General features: G+C 36.4%; 1 protein-coding gene across 2 annotated transcripts in view; it reads left to right on the top strand.

The window, feature by feature from the left end:
• Sec24CD (Secretory 24CD) overlaps positions 1–16,872 on the top strand; it is an 83,316-nt gene that overhangs the window by 18,470 nt on the left and 47,974 nt on the right. For both annotated transcript variants that reach the window (XM_069834131.1, XM_069834129.1), the window contains one exon: positions 15,448–15,627. In XM_069834131.1, coding sequence (XP_069690232.1) covers positions 15,448–15,627 — 180 coding nt within the window. The remainder of the gene's footprint in view (positions 1–15,447; positions 15,628–16,872) is intronic.

The following is a 16,872-nucleotide window of genomic DNA, read 5'->3' as shown; positions in this document are numbered from 1 at the left end:
CCTCTATATTATTCACAGTTTCACTTCAGGTACACTAATTGATCTAATACTCACATTTTTGACCGCATCTAATGCCTCAGACTAAGTCAGATCTCTCTTCTAGTTCACTTGTTACACTTCACACGTCTTAGTTTGCACTTCCTTGTTTCTTTAACTATCACATAGCTCGCTGAATTTTTATGTAAGTTTCATCTAGTTTTTCGCACATCTTTTTTAGTTCCCTCTCAAAAACCTCCAAGGTTGCTGGCCTTTGACCGTCTGCGCTCTCGTCTGTTGTATCCTCGACTTCTTTCCTCTCTTCCCCGCATTCCCTTTCGTAACTTGCACTCGGACCTGCACTCGCAAAGACTCCTTTTCTTATACTCTCCGTATTCCCCTTCGATGATTCTCCTATTATTCCCAACTCTGGACTCCTCTCCTTCTCTTTCCTTCTTCTTGCCTCTATTATCCGCTCAATTGATTCATAGCCATCAGTAGCTCCCCCTTCTTCACTACACTCATTCATCATTACACAACTTAAACCTATCTTTCTCTTATCATTCGCATATTTCTTTACTGCTGTAGCCTTTATGCCACTCTTCTTAGAAGTGTCATTCTCCCTGTCTGCTAGCTTGGTAGAATTATGCTTGGTGATCCGTTTTTTGCTCCCTGGTTCAATGTCTTCTTCCTGCGTGTGTCACCTTCTTGCTCCGACTCCTGATTCATCATTTTTCGCTCCATGCTTCATGTCATGTTCGGATTGTAACAGCTGTTTCGTCCCATTACTCGGTATTAAACCAAACCATTGCTTTACCAACAATTTTTAATGTAGAATCATGTTTCAAGGTTTTATCTATCACAGAAATGCCTACAAAATCTTCCTGAGCCTTCAATGAATGGTCTCTTGATACGTGTATGCTTCCACTGAGATGGAACTATTACATTCGCCACAGTAGTCTTCAAGCATTTCTTAAGGGGTTAGCTACAGCTTACAGCAGTAAAATTTTTGGAAATGTTCAACTTTTTTTTCCTCCATTACTATATCTTGTACAATAATGAGAATTGGTATGTCTAAAACACTGTCCTTCTGCTATATGAAAAAATATTTTTACGATTTAAAAACTCATAACTCATAAACTTGTTAACTTTTTCATGTTCTCTCTCTTTTATTTTATTGCTGAAACTCATGTTTATAATATCATGCTTTTCAATTACGTTCCTTCATAAATAATATATTTTTTTATTTTGTGTTAAAAGAAAATACTGATATTTGACAATTCTTAGAATGAATTTATTTTTTATTAGACAATCTATCAAAGGTAGAGAAGAGATCTTGCATCATTTTGTGGATATGACATGCATAAATGCGCACAACAAATTTCATCACAGAATGTTGGATAGTTTTTGAGTTATGTGGGAAATGCTTCATCACTGCACAGTGAACTGAATTTTGAAAAAAAAAAAAAAAAAAAAAAAAATGTAAATAATTTTTTTAAATCGTTAAAATATTTTTTTCATATAGCAGAACGACATTGTTTTACACATACTAATTATCATTTTTGTACGAGATACAGTAATTGAAGAAAAAACATGTTGAATATTTTCAAAATTTTACTGCTGTAAGCTGTACCTAATCCCTTAAAACAACGTTTGGGATTGCAAACCTGGGCCTAAACGGAAACAAACATTACAATAATACATTAGTATGCTACATTCAGTGAATGTAAATGTGGTACACTGCTATGCAAACTACTCGTTTGTGATATACAACGTTCTGCTCTTACCTTAGTTGGACGTTGTTTTTTTTTTCAGTACATGCTCTGATGTTGATTTCTCCGCTATTCTTCAATCATTTGTGTGTATTCTTCTTCCAATCCAGTTGATTAATCTTTCTCTTCCTGCTTGTATTGAACATTAACATTGTGCTTGGTAACACACTCAGATTGCCAACATCCGCCATCTTTGTTGATATACAACTTTCTTGTAGGGAAGGCAGCTTTCAACTAAAAAATCTGCCTCATTTGTGTGGAAAATGATTTACTTTGTGGTGCTAATATCGCAGGTGCTCGTGTAAAGGGGGTTAAGTATGAATTGGCTAAACTGGAACAAGTACAGGTTTGAACTATCCACAATTACTTTTCTCTTGTGTTAAAGGGGTTAAGTTATTCTCCATCTACGATGCAGTTATAGTGCTCCATAGTTTGTGACAAAGGGTTTTGTTCAGTAACAAAGGAGAGAAGTTTACATACCTTGCAATTTGACTTGACCCCCTTTACACGAGCACCTGCGATATATACCTTGAACGAACTACAATCTTCTCCTATGAAAACCTCATTATGTACAAATATTGATATACAACGTTCTTTGAGGGCAGGCTTCAGCTATTAGTGTAACATTTTGCTCATTCTTAATTTCTCCAATAAAACGCGATTATATGGGAAAATGTGATGTGAAATGAAACATTAACTTTCATATCATATTGGAAGACAGTATTCAGATTTCATTGTTTTGACAAATTATGCAGTTATGGGTAGGCCTTTTCACTCCCCTGTATAACTTGAAATGCACTTCATCTGTTCTCCATAGAATTTTATTTAGTCATTTTGAATTCGTTAAGTTGATACAAATTACTTTCTTAGTCTCCTCAAGCTAAAACTTCTTCCGAGAATTTGCCATTCTGTTTAGTACCTCATTTGTAACAGTCTGAGCTCTTTCATATGCAGAATGTTTACTGACTTCGGCGTCTTGTAAAACCATTGCAACAAATATATTGTGTTTTGGTTTAACTTTCTAAGCTCAGTGGTTGTACTGTCTGGTAGTATTGCATGTGTACCAAATTTGGTGAAACATATAGAGTTTATTAAGAAGGAAGCCCTTTACAAATGGCCGGCCACCTGCCCCCCCCCCCCCACACACAGAGTGTCTCTCTCCCCTCCCTCTCCCTCTTCCTCTCCCTCTCCCCAAGGATGACAAGGCTTGTTTGCTTTCAGTAGCTTAAAATATCACAGAAGAATGAGATCTAATGTGATAATACTAGCTTTCAATTATTTCAGTGCATGAAGTTACTTTGACAATGTTTGTTTGAAAATATAACAAATTCAAGACATTTTTGTTTCCTCCCACCATCCCCGCAAATTTTTTTTTGTCAAAATAATGATTTTCATCTTTGTAAAGTCAAATATAATGGAGAATTTATCAAATTCCCAAGAAAATTTAGGACTCTTTTAAGTGTAAACTTTGTAACAGTGGCGGCTCGTGAACTTATGGATTGGGAGAGCTGCAGTAGATTTTGGTACATACAAATTTTACTTCTTGATACCATTACTAATAAGTATAGGACAAAAATAAATGCACTACAAACTTTCTCACTTAGTTGGGAGGTGTCTGTGATGACATTTGCTAATCGCTAAAAAAAAAACTAATACCATCGATTTCAGTCTGAATTTCTGATCGACAGACACTCAACTTGCACTCTACCAGTTCATTCTAAATTGTCTTAGAATTACCTTTAAACAGTGGCATGTTCCAAATGATTTTTGAGAGGCTCATTTAGATTACCCATGGACTGTAGCAACCCACGAAAAACACCGGAGTCCTTCGAATCGTTTTTTCATCATATCCCCTAAGGGGAAGTTCATATTGGCCACAAAATTTTATACAGTCAATATTTTTTAAAATAATTTCACGATTTTTTCTCACTTCTTGATTATGTTTGAGAATGTTTGTTCTGTTCATTTCACTTAATTGCACAGCAATATTAGTTTTGCTTAACATAGCCAATGAAACAACATTTTTCAGGTGAGATTCGTGCTTTTTAATTTTTAGGGGCAAATGTCCTAAATCTGTCACACCACTCCTAGTCTATGCAGTATCACCACCAAAGAGGAGGCAACCACAAATGCTCAGTGTAAATTTCATTGTTATACTTCCTTACATATATGCACTATTTCGGCTGGAAGAAGCTTGAGTAAGATTTAAGTCGGGTAACGGACGACCTTTAATTTCACTTCATTACATCAATTTTCTCTGCAAGAGAAAGTTGAGAAAAATAAAATTAATATTATGTAATTCACACACACTCATGCTTGCACATTTGCACTGGTTAAGTTACAGTACTAAAATGTCACACCAAAGCAACACTCAGATGTACTGTGCAAATCTAGTCTTACAGGTGAAGCTCCCTGTAAAGCAGATTTGAATAATTTCAAGGGAAAAATTGTTCCGGGACCGGGTATCGATCCCGGGACCTCTGGTTGAACGTACCAGCGCTCTACCACTGAGCTACCCGGGAACTCCACCCGACACCGTCTCAACTTTTCCTTTATATCCACACAACTCGCGTGGGCTGACGAAACGCCAGAGACCCACAACGAGTGCACACAATCTCTGTGTGACTTGGAATTGTGGTTTTCTGTTAACGTACACAGTGACGTTACTGTGTCTGAGAGTATCTGTAAACGAGAGTTAAATTTATCATTATTTCCATATTATTTCAGTTGGGACATAAAAATCTGTCCGTATATGAGGAGTGTCCGTATCTTGGGGGTGTCAATTCTGGGCCTGTAGCAGTCGGGGCGACTGTAGGTTTGATTCTCCTAATCGTCTCCGAACTGTTCTTTGACTCTTGCTGACACCCCACACATGCTGCAGTCGATTTCAGACTTCTGTCCGATTACTCAGAACTTGACTGACAATAAATCAGTCATCACGATTCGAAGTTTTGCATTTTCTGACTGCTCCAGGTCTTGTCGCGTAGCTCTGAGTTTCTCTGAAGCATTTCACAGCTTCTTGAACTGTGCTGTATGGCGGCAGCAGCTCTGTCATCAATCAAGGTGACACTCTTACAACGCTTTTAGGGCTTAAAGGCATTTTTTGAGTGGAATTCAGTGGTAAAATGATAGGGTTGGACTGTAGAAATGATGTTATTGAATTAACAAAACGAAAGGGAAGCAATTCACTGATAGAACATCTAAAAATGTTTGTGATTAACTGACGCGCAATAATTGCAGTACACTCGACAATTTTGAGAAAACCATTGTTGTGAAAGAAAGTGAAGGAAAACAGCAATATTCAGAAGTTTAAAAAATAAATTCCACGTTGGTGCAAAAACGACCAGCTTTATAATTAAGTACTACCACAGTATAAGAAGAATCAGTAGGGACAACTCTTGTCGGCACCTTTGATGTTGTTGGTACTAAATTCAAGCTCAGTAAGGTCTAGTTCTCAATGAATCCACTATGTCGCTAGTATCAAACCACTATCAAAATATTAGTAAAATATTTATTTATTTATTTATTTATTTATTTATTTATTTATTTTATTTGCCAGTAATACGAATAATCTTGTATGTATATTATCTATCATTAATATTATGTCGCTAGGAAGTCAAAATACTTATATCCATTGTTGACGTTCATGTTCGCACTTCACCGCAACGGACGCCATGATGTATTATGTTGTACTTGGATCAATTTTACCAAATAAGCCTCCAACAGTGACTTGAACGTTAGCATCAGTTAATGAATATTTTCATGATGATTGCATACGGAAGTAATTATGGTTATATTGCCATTCCTTTGCCTCATGTCTTTAAAATTATTAAAAAATGAGTAATGAATGTTTTCAGTTAATATTAAATTATGCCAGCATGTCGTGGATGGAGATCCATCTGGTGGAGGTTCCAGATAATACACCCGGTTTTGTGACATGCGCACTCTGAATTTGTTCCCACGAAATGGCTTAGGTGTCTTTACTGTATGTTCTCTATACTGTGGTACTACGTTCATTGAGCTTGAAACTTAATTTTATTTTAATTTTCTAAGTAATCATTTTTTTTTCCTGTCAGTGTAGCTCACCCTATCAAACAATTGTGGACCAAACGTCCTTACTTATTTTTCAAACTGCACAGTGCTCTATGTCGAACGGCAATGGTAAACTTTAGCAGTTCATGTACTTATACATGTTCTGCATGCATTTCCACCAATATAGCATCATTGTAGCAATGTCCCCTCTAATCCAATAACACAACCAGTACATGAGTTGAAACTTTAGTGATGCACATGATGGTAGCCTGATAGGTGTTGGAGTGTGATTTAGTGATTTTGTTAAAGAATGAATGACATTAAAGTTAAATCAAGTGGTGAACAGTGCAAAAATAATGAAAAGAAAAGACTGTTCAGAACAATGAATTAATCAAATTCCAAAACTAGAATTATTTTTTAAGAAATCCGATTCAAAAAGTTCGGCCTAACAACCTGTTACTCCTGTGTCCACTGCTTCTGACGTAATTAGTAATATTGTTGAATCAAATCATAGTAGATTTTTTTTTTAATTAGAAATTTTCCCCATTAGAGGATTGAAGGCATGGACAACAATTCTTCGCCAGTAAGTGATAGTGACATTTTATTTCCTCCGATAAGTACAACTTAGTAAAAGGTATGTCAAAAATATTAGTTAACTGTTGTTTTCAAAGATTATTTTTATAGTCATTTAAATATTTTTAAAAACATTTTTAAGTTATGCTTATTACTGTCAATTTTTCATCAATTCTTCTAAGAGCAGAACCTCTGTTTGAAGCTGACTACACATGATTTATGACTGCTAGAATCTTCTAAGTAATGACCCTTGACTGTTTGCATTGCAATGAATCGATGAAAGAATGGGGTAGCAAAATATAAACTGCCCCGGGCGGCAGAATGTCTAAATACGGCCCTGAACTCAGTGTTTTATTGTACATTTCTTTAGATAAATATGAACTTAAGAGTTTTTCTCCCGAATTTTGAAATGTGCATTACTCTTAGTTATTTCTTTGTTTTTGTTCAAGAATGCATTCAGTTACACGTTTCATTTTGTTGAGAAATTAATGAAACACTGTTATCTGTGTGTGTAATTATCTCCTCTGGTACCAGACACTCAAACAAAATAATAGATAATGAGAAATGTAAAGTAATTGTTTCAAATACGAGCCAGTGAATTCAACACTAGACAGAGCTTAGTGTTGACAGTTTTCAAATAAGATTTACATCGTCAGTGTATAGCCATAGACACAAAAAATGGCCGCTCTCCTGTAGTGTAAAGTTTGCCTAAGTCCACTTCGGGCAGCACCTGGTTCACATGACTGTGGAAAGAATGTGTATTTTGCACTTAATTTACTCCTTTATTATATCTTCGTCATAGATCATTCGTAACACTTGACCTATAAGCAACAAACAGACAAAACAAAGAAAAAACAGAGCGTAGTCGAGCATAAGAAAACCCTTCACGTGTAAATCTAAGCTCTCAAGGAATCAACCAAAGTCTTCCAAAGGGGACATAGTATATGGCAGACAATCATTTTTTTTTGTCTAAGACTGTACATAAACGAATGATTTATGTCTTAGTCTAAACAGTTTGGTCATGCACTCAAAATTAGGAAGACTGTTTTAGTAGAGATTGTTTTTCTGTAAGATTTGTGCAAATTGATCCTATTTTCAGTCATTACAGAGCTATAATTATTTTACCTTACACACACACACACACACACACACACACACACACACACACACACACACACACACACACACACACACACACACACACACACACACACACACACACACACACACACACACACACACACACACACACACACACACACACACACACACACACACACACACACACACACACACACACACACACACACACACACACACACACACACACACACACACACACACACACACACACACACACACACACACACACACACACACACACACACACACACACACACACACACACACACACACACACACACACACACACACACACACACACACACACACACACACACACACACACACACACACACACACACACACACACACACACACACACACACACACACACACACACACACACACACACACACACACACACACACACACACACACACACACACACACACACACACACACACACACACACACACACACACACACACACACACACACACACACACACACACACACACACACACACACACACACACACACACACACACACACACACACACACACACACACACACACACACACACACACACACACACACACACACACACACACACACACACACACACACACACACACACACACACACACACACACACACACACACACACACACACACACACACACACACACACACACACACACACACACACACACACACACACACACACACACACACACACACACACACACACACACACACACACACACACACACACACACACACACACACACACACACACACACACACACACACACACACACACACACACACACACACACACACACACACACACACACACACACACACACACACACACACACACACACACACACACACACACACACACACACACACACACACACACACACACACACACACACACACACACACACACACACACACACACACACACACACACACACACACACACACACACACACACACACACACACACACACACACACACACACACACACACACACACACACACACACACACACACACACACACACACACACACACACACACACACACACACACACACACACACACACACACACACACACACACACACACACACACACACACACACACACACACACACACACACACACACACACACACACACACACACACACACACACACACACACACACACACACACACACACACACACACACACACACACACACACACACACACACACACACACACACACACACACACACACACACACACACACACACACACACACACACACACACACACACACACACACACACACACACACACACACACACACACACACACACACACACACACACACACACACACACACACACACACACACACACACACACACACACACACACACACACACACACACACACACACACACACACACACACACACACACACACACACACACACACACACACACACACACACACACACACACACACACACACACACACACACACACACACACACACACACACACACACACACACACACACACACACACACACACACACACACACACACACACACACACACACACACACACACACACACACACACACACACACACACACACACACACACACACACACACACACACACACACACACACACACACACACACACACACACACACACACACACACACACACACACACACACACACACACACACACACACACACACACACACACACACACACACACACACACACACACACACACACACACACACACACACACACACACACACACACACACACACACACACACACACACACACACACACACACACACACACACACACACACACACACACACACACACACACACACACACACACACACACACACACACACACACACACACACACACACACACACACACACACACACACACACACACACACACACACACACACACACACACACACACACACACACACACACACACACACACACACACACACACACACACACACACACACACACACACACACACACTATATAAGTTCTCTTAAGTGTAAATCAGATATTGATACATTTGTACTTTGCTCACTATAAATTTAATATTCTACATACATACATACATACATACATACATACATACATACCACGTTTTTCAGTGTAATATAATCTTGGTTCTCGAATGTTAAAACAGTAAAATAGTTAAGATTTGTCTGTTGTTTCAGTATTTTTAAGTAGATTACTTTACGACCTGTATCGACATCTTAGGTTATTTAGTGTCTTAATGAGATTGTGATAATGCCAGTGAAATGAGTCCATGGTCCAGCACCGAAAGTTACTCAGCATTTGCTCATATTGGGTTGAGGGAAAACCACGGAAAAACCTCAGCCAGGTAACTTGCCCCAACTGGAATTCGAACCTGGCCACCTGGTTTTGGGGCCAGACACGCTAACCATTACTCCACAGGTGTGGACTGTTTCAGTGTTAAAACTATTTTAAGGTAAGTATTAGTTTTGCCTAGGTTTCGTAAATTATTGTCTTCTCACTGTCTTCATTTTAATTGGATTTTTAACAATAGGTTGCATCTTATACACACTGCTTTGAAGTATTTAATTACTTACAGTGATTGATTTATTTGAAATTAGAATTACACAGAATGTCAGATTTCCAGCAGAATAAGTCATAATTTCAAGATTTTTACCAATCATAAGAAAAATCGGAGACTGAAAGAAATAGGGTGTTAAAAGTAAGTATCAGAGACGTGGATTGTTGCACAGATTTATAAACCTACTTCACCTAACGTGATTCCGGTTGATTTCATCTTCATCCTGTCAAGTACTAGTCCCAAAGAACTGTTATCTTCATCCTGTCAAGTACTAGTCCCAAAGAACTGTTACAGCCTGAAAAGCGATTTTCTTGCCATCTTTTAATAGGTAGACCAAGTGACCATTTCCCATTTGGACGATACTTCATTAGTGCCTTAGGGATCCCAGATGAAACCATTCTTGAGACGTGTTCCTTCCAGTTTAACTGATATCTGGAGATATAGTCCAGTATTGATGACACATTAAGTTCTTGAAGGATATCTTCATTTTTCTTTCGATCCCAGCTGTTCGGCGCACGAATCTCATCTCACAAGCTGTTAGTCTGCTTTCATCTTTTGTCCTTATAGTCCAAGCTTCACTCCCATAACATAGGACTGGTCGTGCTTTTATTTGATAAAGACGAGTACGAGTTGATTTTTGTACTGATGAAGGTTTTAAAACTCTATTAATGTTGCCCATTGATTTGTTGAATTTTACAATCTTCTGTGATAAATACAAATTTTCAACAAAAGAAAGTTTATATCCTAAATAATTAAACTCATTAACTCTTTCCAAAATTGTGTTATTTAAACAAATTTTGCTTGGTATTGGGTATTTACCACAAAAGGCCATTATTTTTGTTTTGTTAATGGATATTTCCATTGAATATTTTTGAGCTATTAAATTTAAATTATGTACTGACCATTGCAAATCATCTTCAGATGTTGTTAGTAAAACAAGATCATCTGCAAACGTTATTACATCTAATTTTAAATTTCTGTTAATAGTGATATATCCTGTTTTGTTTCTCTAAAATCTTTCACAATTTTATGTTTATTTTGGTTTGTTTCTTTAACTTTATTTTGAATAAAATACAAAATAAAAGGAAATAAAATAAGAAGTAAAATACAATTATTAACTTATTTCAGAATCTCTAAATATGTTTTATATAAAAGTATATCTGAAGTTAAAAAATATCCATTTAGGCCTACAGGAAACTACAAGAAATCCATAATAATTGTCTTCATATTAGTTAGTTAACTCGATCACCAGGCACAATGGCATTCATATAAACGTTAAAAGCAAAGGAGAGAGGCCACAGCCTTGTCTCACTCCTGAGTTTATTTCCGTCCAATGGGTTATTTTTTCTTTTATTTTTACTGCAATAAGGTTTGATTTATAAAGGTTATAAATATGATATATGATCTGCTTTGGAATCTGATTCTTTGTCAAAATTTCGAATAACAAACTTCTGTTCACTTTATCAAATGCTTTTATAAAATCAATAAATGTCAAATGTGTTTGTATATTAAATTCTCGATGCTTCTCAATCAAACTTTGCATTGTAAAACATCCATCGCAACATGATCTGCCCTTCCTGAAGCCATTTCCGGTTGTTTTATAAACATTAATTTTAGAACATACAGTTTTCCATATTGGTGGAGTTATACATTTCATTATCAAGTCCTTGTTATTGTGCAATTTCATGATCTTACATTTAATATTGCAGATGAATTGAGGGAAGGGCATATATGTGCATCAGTATCAAACTGATCTATGTGCAAATGCCTCAGTTACGAAGAACTCATTTAAAATGGGTTAGAAATTGGTTTTATTTATTTATTTTAGTGGTATACTTCGTTTATTTTATTTATGTATATGGTTTATTTGTTTATTTTGATTGCACTATACACAGGAATAATACAGTACACACACTTCAAGATAAAAAAAAAAAAAGAGAATTTTATAATTTTATATGAACAAGCAAAGGAGGTGATGTAGGAACAAATGGAAGTAACACATTAAAACACTAAATGGTAACTGTACAAAAAGTTACTATGGAGGCCGTTCTCACTCCAACTTCTACCTAACAAAATCTGTTGGCAGGCGCCAAGTGGTTGTATGCCAGCACACTGCACTACTCAGACGGATCCCACTCCAACTAGCTTCTCACTGTGATCATTAAGGGGAGGTTGTAAGCTGATTTGGATCAAAATTAACATTTTTTTGTTTTTAGCTGAACTAATAAATTAAGAAAAAGTCGGTAGGTTAAGGAAGATCACAACTACAGGTGTGCAAATTTTCATAGATGTAGATTGAATAGTTTCTGAGATAAGTGTACCTGAAGTTGCTAAATTTAACACGGCGAGGATAGGGGTTACAACCTCCCCTTAAGCCAACAGAATCTTACTGCTTGAGACAGGGTCTTCATTGGAATTCTCTGTATTTCTAAATGTTGTTGTTTTCTAATGCCAGGCGTTTGACAATAAAGTCATTTGACCTCTTGCACTCCAATATTTTTCAAAGCTATTATCATGGCCAGCCACTGAAGCACAGATTTTGAGGTGTTCCGAATCCATTTCTTGGTTTGAATTGCACAATGGGCAGTTAGGGGACTGATATATTCCAATTCTATGCAGGTGTTTGGCCAAGCAATCATGGCCTGTTGCCAATCTAAATGCAGCTACAGACGATTTTCGTGGTAAATCGGGAACTAACTGTGGATTATGATGCAGAGAGTTCCATTTTTTCCCTTGGGATTGTGTTATCAAATTTTGTTTGTTGAAGTCTAAGTATGTAGATTTAATAAATCTTTTCACAGAGTAATATGTAGATTTAGTAACAGGTCTGTAAGTAGCAGTGCTGCCCTTCTTTGCTAAAGCATCCGCATTCTCGTTTCCCAGGATTCCACAATGGGATGGTATCCATTGGAATACAATTCTTTTATTGAGTGATATTAATTGAGAGAGCATTTTAGTTATTTCTGCTGTTTGAGATGAAGGTGTGTGTTTAGAGACTATTGATAGAATAGCTGCTTTGGAGTCTGACAATATAACTGCATTCTTAAATTTATTGATGTGGCATAGAAGATTTCTGAGACTTTCACTTATTACAACGATTTCTCCATCAAAACTTGTTGTTCCATATCCAAGAGATCTATAAAGTGAGAAGAGACAGCACGTAACACCTGCACCGGCACCTTATTCTCTGGAGATCAAGGATCCGTTGGTGTATAAATGAAGCCAGTTTTGTGGAGGGTACCTAATATTAATTGTCTCTAAAGACAATTGTTTCATTATTTCAGTGTTTACTTCTGATTTCAGTATTTCTTCTGTTAAATTTAGATTATATTCTATATTTAGGCCGGGATTACGATCGACGTTCGTTTGCATTACGTTACGTTGAGGTGAAGTACGTAGAAGTTCGACAAATACAAGCTCCGTGGATTTCATTACGATCAACGTTAGAATGAACGAACGCATGACGGCGTTGTTTCAACATTGTCAAGGTCAAGCTTTCACAAACGCAAAGAAATGCAAGCTGAACGTCAACCAATCACGAATCAGAAGCCCTTCATATGTTTTCACTTCTTCTTTCGTTGTATATGCGCCATATTGCTACTGAAATATTAAATAAAATCATATTATTTAAAAATTACATAATACGAGAAATGATCTTTGATTGAATATGTCACGTCACATGAATATATTTCCTCTATATGGCATAAAACACATTTTGTTTAAAATTAAAAATTATAGGCAGCAAACATGAATGTCTTCATAACACCTAATTCAACAATTGCATTTCGAATCTCTCCGTAGCGTAATTGTCAAGAGACTGGTCGTGGTGTAGATGGGCTCCGGTTCGAGCCTTGGTTAAACTTATTTTTTTTGTCTTTTTAATAATTTATTTACATTATTTTAGATACGTTATTTTATTTTAACCCGAAATAAAGGGGCTTTTACCTCACAAATAATATATTCGTAATTCGCACTAGTCCAGCTATTTAGTAAGGAAGACTGTTGTACTTTCAGCATACTATAGCTTTGAACATTTTTTTTTTTTTTTTTTGCTACCCAGAGGACTCGAACTGAAGCAGATTGTAGAGAAAGTCGCTCAGTAGCTCTGGTCGTAATTTCGGTTTGATTTATTGCAAAATGTGAGTTCTGTGAACGAAACAATTTTTTTAGTACCAGAAGTAAACATTTCGTTCATTGATATATGTTTTCTAACACAAAACCAAGGAATAAAATCTCAATCAGAGAAGCCTAGTCTGGTTTATGATGGGAAATATATTTTAAATATGATTGTCAGTTTTTACAGCTATATTCCTACCTACATTCCATGTGTCCCAAATTACAAAAGGGTATATTCCAAGGTACATGAACCTATTGTACCTTTGAACACATTACATATCCCTTCATTTTATTTTTTCCATTCTTAATAGATCTATAAAACACGAAAATGCATACAGGAAGTTGTAAAGGAAACTTCAATAATTATTTCAAACCTTTTTTCATTTAAAAATTTCATTTCTCAAAATTAAAAAAAAAAAATGTGAAAAGTGTTTCAAGGTACAACAGTCTTACCTAGTATATGCTTTTATTATTATTATTATTATTATTATTATTATTATTATTATTATTATTGTCATTCTATATTATTCTGTTGTAAAATATTTTTGTAATACCGGTAGGCCTATTTTATTTGTCTCAAAGTTACCATAAAATTCAATATTTATCGTAATCAGCTGACTGACTGACTGACTGACTGACGTGTGCATTTCAGTACTCATTATGGCCGGCAGAGCATGATAGTTGTCACGAACGTCGATCATAATACATAGCCTCTGAACGTTCGGTAGAAATTCAACGTACAGATGAATGCAACATAACGTAACGCAAACGAACATCGATCGTAATCCCGGCCTTAATAGAGTTAGATGTATAACCTGTTATTATGGACTTCTCAAAAGGAATAATATCGATAGAGAGAAGTAACAGGACTTTATAAATGTTAACTGAAACTTGATCAGATCTACAAATTCAGCAGATCTCTATAGAGAAGTATAGATCTATCTCTGTGTGTTGCTCCATGCTGTAGAAATAATCAGGGACTTATGCTTGATGTTGGTTCATAATCTGCGGAGAAGTGAAGTTGGAATGGACAACAGAACCCAAGGCTTGAACACAGTTGATGACAATTATGATGATTGACTGGCTGTGACAATGACAATGAAGAATCAGAATAAGATGACATAAATGTGTTAATGTGTAGTAGTTTATGATGGTATTTTAATTGAAAATACAAGAAGACAGCATTATGGTGTTGCTGTTTTAGATCCAAGTAATGCAAGATGACCAGCGTAATAGGTCAGGTATATTCTACACAAACCAGAAGGGACAAGTCCCCCCTCTTGTGACCACCCACTTCATCACCCAGGACCAAGGCAATGCCAGCCCCAGATTTCTTCGCAGTTCAATGTACAACGTTCCAGCTACAATTGATATGATGAAACAGGTATGTCACTTTTAGCTATCAGTAGAGTTTGATTTATTTTGTTGTGGAGAATCTAATTAAATTGTAATGCCTCGATATCTAACTGATTTTGATGTCAGAGTACAAGTGGTTAATCTTACTTAAGAAAAATATTGAATTCATCTGCGTTTAATATATTAAAAAAATTTAGAATGGAAATACAGCTGAAAGTGGCAGGTCATGATATATGAAGGGTACACGGGAAAAACGAACAAGGTGACAATGCTGTTAAGGGTGATGCCATTATCTAATTCATTGTATTACTACAAAATTTAGTGTTACTTTTACCAAAAGTGGTGAAGGAGAATTAAAACCACGGATACACTCATCATTTCCTTCATTTCAAGTAGAAACACCAATAAATTTTGCAGTAATATACGGAAATAGATCATTATCTCACCCTTAATGGAAATGTGACATTGTTCGTTTTTCCCGTGTACCCTTCATATGTTAAAGGTTAAAATTTGTGGAATATATAGGCCTACATAATTACTTTACAGTCAATAAATTATTGAATAGAACTGCCACTGTACAGCGCTATCTGGTCAAGTATATAATTTATTATAAAAGTGTATAAACGTACAATATAGTGTGTAATCATTTTGTGCACTTCAAATTATACAGAGTGAACAGTAAGTAATGTCATTAATTTCATAGGGTTATTCTTCGAGATATTTCAAACAAAAAAAAAATTCATACAATTTTGTCCTTTTTGTTTCCTTTTCGAGATAAAAATTGTTTTATATGAAATATTTGACTGCATCTTTTGGGAAAGCCATTGATTTAATTGTCAGTATGCCCAGTCAATTTAAGAGAGCAATGTATTATGATAATAAATTATTGAAAGAATTTTAGTTTTGTCCTTGAAATGTGCAGAAATTTGATCTGAACAAATGTAACATTGTAAAATTCGTTTGCAGAACGAAAAATTACATTTGTTCAGGTCAAATTTCTGCACATTTCAAGGACAAAACTAAAATTCTTTCAATCATTTGTTATCATAATATACTACTCTCTTAAATTGACTGAGCATATTGGAAATTAAGTCAATGGCTTTTCCAAAACCCACATGAAATGTTTCATATAAAACAATTTTTATCTCGAAAAGGAAGCAAAAACGAGCAAAGTTGTATTACACTTTTTTGTTTCAAACATCTCAAGGAATAACCTCTTGAAATTAATGTCTTTACTTACAGCTCACTATGTGTGTGTGCGTGCGTGCGTATG

The sequence above is a fragment of the Periplaneta americana genome, chromosome 8 (assembly GCF_040183065.1).
Source record: "Periplaneta americana isolate PAMFEO1 chromosome 8, P.americana_PAMFEO1_priV1, whole genome shotgun sequence".
NCBI lineage: Eukaryota > Metazoa > Arthropoda > Insecta > Blattodea > Blattidae > Periplaneta > Periplaneta americana.
The sequence above is the reverse complement of the archived record's forward strand: the minus strand, read 5'-3'. Positions and strand labels throughout refer to the sequence as shown.